General features: G+C 45.1%; 1 protein-coding gene across 4 annotated transcripts in view; it reads right to left on the reverse strand.

Moving 5' to 3' along the window:
• ticrr (TopBP1-interacting, checkpoint, and replication regulator) overlaps positions 1 to 5,925 on the reverse strand; it is a 41,267-nt gene extending 35,342 nt beyond the window's left edge. For 2 of the 4 annotated variants that reach the window (XM_072470547.1, XM_072470545.1), the window contains exons 1-4: positions 5,184 to 5,924; positions 2,176 to 2,497; positions 951 to 1,189; positions 459 to 699 (exon numbers count right to left, since the gene is read on the reverse strand). In XM_072470547.1, the coding sequence (XP_072326648.1) occupies positions 459 to 699; positions 951 to 1,189; positions 2,176 to 2,497; positions 5,184 to 5,768 (1,387 nt within the window). In that variant the 5' untranslated portion in view covers positions 5,769 to 5,924. Of the gene's footprint in view, positions 1 to 458; positions 700 to 950; positions 1,190 to 2,175; positions 2,498 to 5,183 lie in introns of all 4 variants that reach the window. The other 2 variants (XM_072470548.1, XM_072470546.1) reach the window with 2 other exon arrangements.
• Between the last annotated feature and the right edge of the window lie 2,538 nt (positions 5,926 to 8,463).

Genomic DNA, 8,463 nt, shown 5'->3' on the forward strand with positions numbered 1-8,463 from the left:
AGTGTATCTGCTCCATGCAGGCGGACTACTACAAAAACTTTGCACCAGTCCTGGCCCCACACCTAAGGGACATTTTTGTGGACTCACTGGCAGGGGGCACGCTGCTCCCTACGCTAGCGCAGGCCACAATCTCACTAATACCCAAAAAAGAAAAAGACCTGACGGAATGTGGATCATACAGACCCATTTCACTGCTGAACGTGGATGCGAAAATACTCGCAACGGTCCTGGCCAAAAGGCTGCGTACCAGAGGTGGTCGCAGAGGACCAAACGGGTTTTGTCAGGGGTAGGCAGCTCACAGCGAACATCAGGCGGCTGCTGAATTTTTAACTAAAAATAACAATGCTCAAACCAAAAGAAGAAGAAACATTTGAAAAGTATTCCTAACACACATACCAAAAGGAAGAATAAAATAAACTTCCAAATTAATGTTATTACAGTGCTTTTTTTTTTTTCACCTGAGCAGGTCTGACATTCATCAGCGATATCAGAGAAGAGATTCAATGCTTTGTCTACGGCATCTGGCAACTCTGAGGCCATCCCCTGGCTACTCTCAGTTGATGTTGTCTGCAAGAGAAGCTCTTCAAACTCGGGTTCTTGTTCCCAGGAGATCAGTGTCAGCACTGCTGTGCCACTAAGCAAGGGAGTCAGTATTCCTGTACACGTGGGCAGGTAATTATTCACTTCCACATCAACCACCTGGAAAAATATGACAAACATAAATACCATTTGATCTATTCTTAAATATTTTTTCAAATAAGCAGGCTCCAATGTAACTAACTGCTAACTACGGCAATGAAAACAAGATCAAAATCCGTTATGTTGCAAGAGATATCACCAACTAGCATAAAACTTGTGTAACAATAATTAAATCCCAGGAGAATGGATGGGGACATAACATTCAATTAATACAAATCTTCAAAACTAATTTAAATGAGAAGAATACGCACCACATATATGTCATTGTAGGCTATTTCCTCCAGAAGCCGTTGAAGAAAGAATGTTTCTTTAGTTTCCTTCTGTTTAGCTCGCTGTAGGATCCAAGCATGCGTTGACAACTGGTCAGTCCTTTTCAGATCCCAATCTTTTACAGCACCTTTTACTGTAATGCACACAGGCGCAGGCAAGTATTTCTGACTACAGGAAAGAGGCTCCAAAGTGACAGGGCAGCGCACCACCTGCTCTCCTGCTTACAAAGAGGAACAAAATAGTTTTAGAAATTTTCAACACAAAATAACAGAGGAACCACAACTGGAAGAGCTTGCATTTAAAAAATGCATTTTCACAAAGCTCTTAACATTCAGTAAATTATTTTGAAGGGCATTACTTACGTATTTGAGCACAGCAACCATTTTGCACACAGCAAGAAGACAAAAACAGCAAATCAGATAGACAGCTGACCTGCTTTGGTGGTGTTGGCGAGGGAGAAGTGTTGCCCAGGACAGTGGGAGAACTACCTGCACTTTTCCAAATAGTGAAACAGGCTCTTAAATCTCCTTAAAAGTTTGCGAACCAGATTTGACGACAATGGATTTACACCCAATGTGGTGTCAAATTGAAATGGCGCAAAGAATGTCTCATGTGGGAAATTTGACTTAGATTGATCCCCCAACTGCAAGTTAGCATTCATAAAAGGTGGCAGCACGGTAGCACAGTGGTTAGCACTGTTGCTTCACAGCACCGGGGACCCGGGTTTGATTCCCTGCTCGGGTCCTGTCTGTGCGGAGTCTGCACATTCTCCCCGTGTCTGTGTGGGTTTCCTCCGGGTGCTCCAGTTTTCTCCCACAAATCACGAAAGACATGCTTTTAGGTGAATCGGACATTCTGAAATCTCCCTCAGTGTTCCCGAACAGGCGCAGGAGTGTGGTGACTAGGTAATTTTCACAGTAACGTCAATGCAGTGTTAATGTAAGCCTACTTATGACACTAATAAAGATTATATGATAAAAAAAGTAGAAATTGCTTTTCATCAAAGTAGTAACCTTTTATTGCAACCGCAACCCAAGTAGAGCTAAAATGCCTCAACTACTAATTTGTCAGATTTACTATACAAGAACTTAAGATAAGAAATGGGAAAACTGGAACCAAAAAAAGCATATATTATTTTAAAAGGGCCTTTAATGTACAGAAAGCACTTTCAAATCCACTGATACTAGGAAAAGGGGTAATTATTACCTTGTGTGATAGTCAGTAATCCTTGTTGAAGAGGAAACATATTTCGATAAAAAGTTTCAACATTCATCATATAATTCATGCTGCAATCAAATGGAAAGAGAGTATCCACTGTTTTCCTCAGTTTCAAATGCTCCTTTGCATTTGTGCCATTCTTCTCAAACATAATCTTCTTCGGACCAACTTGAGAAGTTCGGCCCAATAGTAGAGCAGAGTCATTAAGTGAAAGTTGCATTAAACCAGCAAATGGAATTAGACTTCCATCAACCAGGCGCATCACTTCAGAGACCATCTTGTAGCCAATATGATCTGGAGCTCCAATGAACTAGGGAGGAAAAGAAATCAAAACATAAGTGCTTCAGGCAAGCATACAAACTATAAAAGCACAATTTGAACAAGCAACAATGGAATAGTGATCAGATAATCTGTTTTAGTGATGTTGAAAGATAAATATTGGCCGGTCCAAAAGGGAGATCCTCCTCCACCCAACCAACCCGACACTGTTGTGTTTAACTTGGGATCTTTTACATTGATCGAGGGTTAGAATCTCCAACAGTGTTGGGGAATACGAATAGGAATTGCAATAAAATGGACGACCTATTAGAATGCTTTATCACATTTTTCAGAATACCCTAAAGGATTTTGGATTTGTCACGTGTACCGAGTTCAGTGAAAAGTATTTTTCTGCGTACAAACAAAGAACAAAGAACAAACAGACCAGACAGATTGTTCTATACCTGAAAAACATAGGTCATACGATAAATACACAAATGTACATGAAATGAAAATCGCTTATTGTCACAAGTAGGCCTCAATGAAGTTACTGTGAAAAGCCCCTAGTCGCCACATTCCGGCACCTGTTCGGGGAGGCTGGTACGGGAGTTGAACCGTGCTGCTGGCCTGCCTTGGTCTGCTTTAAAAGCCAGCGATTTAGCCCAGTGTGCTAAACCAGCCCCTAGACATACATAGACATCGGGTGAAGCATACGGAGTGTAGCGCTATTCAGTAGGGAATATGCATGGAGATTAGTTCAGTCCATAAGAGGGTTTCAGGAGTCTGGTAACAGCGGGGAAGAAACTGTTTCTGAACCTGTTAGTGTGTTCTCAGACTTTTGTACCTCCTGCCCGATGGAACAGGTTGGGAGAGAGAATAACCTGGGTGGGAGGGGAATTGATTATGTTGCCCGCTTTCCCAAGGCAGCAGATGTAGACAGAGGTCAGTAACTGTTACTTCGATAAATACTGCAAATTATATCTACATAGCAATATCTCAAATAGCTCAATTGGCTTTACAATGTGTTGGTCAAGGAAAAGCATTGGCAAGGATACGCCACTATTTTCAATTGCCAAGAACCCGTTAACATTCATTTGAAGGAGCAGGTATCCTCAGTTTAATGTTTCACCTGCAAAGGTGCAGCAGCTGTACACTAGTTGTTGTACCACATTCCTCAATACATTTTGATACAACAGAATCTGACCAATTCAATTACCAGGCCTAAATATGTGTTAAAGAACAAATTACATTTTACATGCTGTTATAGAGGTGAACGGGACAGCTATTTTTTTTGCACACAGCAAGATCTCAAAAATGGTTATAAAATAAGGGTGCAAACATAACTTTGACACTATTATAGCGGAGGGAAGAATTTTGGCTGGGAAAACAGCTTCCATAATAGTGCCACAGGAATATTTATTTTAATGTTAACCTAAATTGTCAGACACAGCTGTGGTTCAACCTCTTATCTGAAAGAGGGCATCTCCAATATTCCCACAATACAGCACTGGAACGTCAACCTAAATTATGTCAAGTCTTAAGAGTAGGACTTGGACCATGCCGGGGGTGGCTTTGAAAAGGATGCACACAATATCTGCTTGTATGACCGAGACCTCCAACAACCAATAGGCACTGCAGGGAATAGTGTGTCTTATAGATTTTGAAAATATGATCGCTTAGTTGGTTAGATTCCTTTTGGTTTTGCGAGAACTTTGTTGAATATTTTAGTTTAATTCAACTATGTGTTTGTTATTTATACATCAGTGGTCGGTACTGATGCTCGTTTGGTGACACTGGAGCAATGCAGGCTTCGCTTATGAAAATAGGCCCACAAATTTCATTAGGACAAGAGTGCTGCCACCGCCAATTATTATTTTGAAGTTAGTACATTCTGCAACTCAGTTCCAGTCAGGCCAACGGAACAATAACTTGCATTTATATAACACCTTTAACTGTGGAATATCCGACAGGGCTTAAAACTCAGCAAACCGGCAGCATCTGTGGAGCGAGAATCAGATTAACTAATCAAATATCACTCTTCAGAACCAAATAAGCCATATTGGACTCAAGCCATTAACTGTCATCTTTCCAAACAGATAGCCAGACGTGCCGAGTTTTTCCAGCAATCTCGGTTATGTCCCACCGCACTTCAATAGAAGCAGCAAGCCACATAAGATGATGTGACCAACAAAGGAGACCAACAGCTTGGCCAAAGAGGTAGGCATGGAGGAGAGAGCTTTGACAAAGAACCATCCAGACTCGAAACATTAGCTCCCTTCTCTCCCCCCAGATGCTGTCAGAACTGACTGCTGAGATGGTCCAGTATTTTCTCTATTTGTTTCAGATTCCAACGTCCGCAGTAATTCGCTTTTATATTGAGGAAGGGGCTGCTGAGCGAGGAAATTCTAGAGCTTGCAGCTTGGGCAGTTGGAAGCATGGCGTCCATGAAATGGTGAAAAACCCACTGTGGAAGGATCATTTAGATCCTAAACGTTGACTTTCCTGTTTCTCTCTCCACAGATGCTGACCCACCATTTTCTGTTCTATTGCAGATTTCCAGCAACCGCAGTCCTTTGATTTGATTTAAATCTGTGATGGGCAAGAATTCAGAATTGGCAGAGATCGGTCGCTGAGGATGTTATGGGATTACAGAGAGGGAGGGAGGCGAGACCATGGTGGGATTTGAAAACCAGATTAGGGATCAGACAGGGGAAGTTTAAAGCCGTTCCGCTGTTTACCTGCTGGAGCGGTTGGGTGTCCACCCAATGCAGGGCGATACACTGGCTGGAGAGCAGGGCCCGGACTGGAGAGGGGATGATTTTCTCCGCCAGTTGCTGGCAGCTGTGGGTCGCGGGAAGCTGCAGGAAGCCGAGTAACTGGGCCCGGGAGTGCGGGCAGGGGGCGAAAAGAAAAAGGGAGCTCCGGGGTCGTGGTTGCGGGGCCTCGGCTGCCGACCCACGGCGGCATTTGGCGGGGGAGGTGATGTCCGGCCGGTCCCATTCATAGTCCGACAAGGCCTCGATCAGCGCCGTCTGAGTGGCGGCGGCCGACGCACCCCGCCGCTCCCGACCCGGCTCCAGCTGCCGGCTCAGGGCCTCCTCCAGCTCCTCCAGGTGCCGGAGCCGCAGCTCCCGGAAGCCGTGGCCCCGGCCGCCGCCGCGGACCCGGGTCCTCGCCGAGTCGAAGAGTTTAAAGGCCCAGCGGACGTTGTGGAAGCCCGAGCCGCGGGCCGAGTGTAGCAGCACCCGCAGCACGGCCTGCCGCACTGGCCCGGCCTCCGAAGCCGCCGTGTCCACCAGGAAGGCGATGTTGTGAGACGCCATGGCTGCGGCCGGAGCCCCGGGGGCACTTCTCGCCCTCCCTCACTGGCCCGGGCTCGGCCGCTCTCTCCTCGCCGCCGCCGCCGCCGCCGCCATTTTCCACAAGTTCAACCGACAATTCTTGGCGCCCTTTTCGCCTCTCAACGCCCATTGGTTGCAGTACCTTCGCGCTTTTCGTTCATTGGACAAAGCCCGAACACCTCGCTCTCCCTATTGATCCAAAGTCCCCCCCCCATCAGATGAAAGGCACGCAAACCCCGTCGCTGATTGGTCGCACTGGTGCGCAATCGCACATCTCGATAACTGATTGGTTAGTATACCTGGAACATTAGCCAGTCATCATCGACATCGGCCTTCCTGATTTGCGATTGGTAGGTCTGACTGTAAACAACAAGGCCCAGCCAATGGGACGGTCATGTTTAAACGGCATTGTCGGTTGTCCTTTTAAAAAGTATTTAACTCTGGAATACACAGGAACCAATCTGTGCAGAGCAAGTTCCACAAAGACATTGTGATAATGTTGATGAAGTAATGAATATTGGCCAGGGATATCCCTCTGTTTTTCTTTCAAATAGTACCACAGGATAAGAGGACAAGCAGGTCTCAGTTTAGCATTATCCAAAATAATAATCTTTATTATTGTCACATGTTGGCTCACATTAACACTAAGTTACTGTGACAATCTCCTAGTCGCTGGTGTGTTGGGTGCTCTGGGATACAGACGAACCAACCGGGAAGTCAGATGTGTCGTTTGGGGAGAGAGAGTGGACTCGTTGCACGAGGTGGAGAGTCTTGCATGCCTGTGCACCCAGCAGGGAGTCCTTCGATGAGCCGACTATCTCGAATGAGAGTGTGGCGTTGTGTGTCACCTGGAGCTGGTAGGATCCCATAGCCGGGATAACGTTCCCGTTGTAGTCGACCATCCTGCACCGGGACGGCTGGATTGGTGGTCTGACCTTAATGGCGTAGAAGGTTGACCATGCTATGAGGTTGGCGGAGGCGCCAGTGTCCAGGCGGAAAGTGATCGGCGATCGGTTGACCGTCAGGGTGGCACACCATTCATCGCCCGGATTGATTGTGTTGACCCGGTTCCCATCAATGACCGCAACCCAGAAGGCGTCTTGGTCATCGGTGTCATCGGTTTGGATGTCGTAATGTGGAGGCTGAATGGTCCGCACGTTCCTGCGAGGTTGTCGGAGATGCGGAGATGTATTCTTCATTCTAGCAACTTTTTAGAGAAACTATTTCTTCTGGGTACACTTTGAGCGGGCTTAATTCAAAATATTGCAAATGCTGGAAATCTGAAATAAAAACAGAAATGCTGGAAAAAGTCAGCATGTCTGGCAGTATCTGTGGAGAGAGAAACAGAGTTAATGTTTAGAGTCTGTAGGACACCTTCATAGAATCATAGAATCTATAGCATGGAAACAGGTCCTTCGGCCCAAACTGGTCCATGCCAACCAAAAAGCCCATCTAAGCTAATCCCATTTGCCTGCATTTGGCCCATATCCCTCAAAACCTTTCCTATCCATGAATCTGTCCAAATGCCTTTTAAATGTTGTAAGTGTCCCTGCCTCAACCACTTCATCCAGTAGCTTTCTCGACATACATACCACCCTCTGTGTAAAAACGATGCTCCTCAGGTTCCCATGAATTCTTTCCCCTCTTAACTTAAACCTATGCCCTCCAGTTCTCAATTCCCAAACCCTGGGAAAAAGACTGAGTGCATTTCCATATCTATGCCTCTCCTGTCCACCTCAGTCTCCTATGCTCCAAAGAAAAAAGTCTAGCCTGTCCAATTTCTTTTTGTTCTTTCTCAAAAAGTTCAATATATATAATATATTCAGCAGATTACATTATAAATTAACATTTTGCACAGCACATCTTCTTAACAAAACAAATTCAAGACTACATCCTGTTTCTGAACTAATTAAAAAAAAAGATTTGTTTAAGAATAGGCAGAAGAGTAAAATTCAAATTAATGTATTTGTGGAGTGCAGCAATTCGTGGACCTTTTTAAAGAGTATTCTTCCCCCGAATCCCTCAAACTCCTAATACACCTAGACCTTATGTACTATATAACGGCAGGATAAATGAGAAAACAAGTGAAAAAACAAACAGCTGTAATTCATAGCCCATCAACAGCCTGCTATCTGCCTAAGATGGACATGCAACATCTGAATTACACAAAATTCCGCTGTAATAACATTTGCAATATAGGAACAGGCCATTTGACTCATGTTTAAGTTCCATTCCAGCCTTCGTCCATGTTTCTTTATCAACTCCATCAACAGACCCTTTTATTCCTTTCTCCTTTGTATGTGCATCTAACTTCTCTTTAAAGCATCTTTCTTTTTAAACATTCTTAGGATCTGAGCGCTGCGGGTAAGACCATCCCCTCATCGCCATGGAGAAGGACTGATGAGCATTCTGCTGAACACTGTCATAATATACCCCAGTATATTATGGTGCAGACACACACACACACACTGATGGACATGCAGTGGGACCAATCAGCATACACAACACTGCAGCCAATCACCAGTGAGAGCACACGCACTATAAAGACAGGGGACAGGAGAGTTCCCGCTGATTCTCGTAGCAGCCAGCTCGGAGCACAGAGTTCACAGCCTGCAACACAGACATTCACCTGGTTAGGACTAGGCAAGGGTCAACAGTTAAAGCTGGTATTGCATTT

This window comes from Scyliorhinus torazame, chromosome 12 (assembly GCF_047496885.1).
Source record: "Scyliorhinus torazame isolate Kashiwa2021f chromosome 12, sScyTor2.1, whole genome shotgun sequence".
Taxonomy (NCBI): domain Eukaryota; kingdom Metazoa; phylum Chordata; class Chondrichthyes; order Carcharhiniformes; family Scyliorhinidae; genus Scyliorhinus; species Scyliorhinus torazame.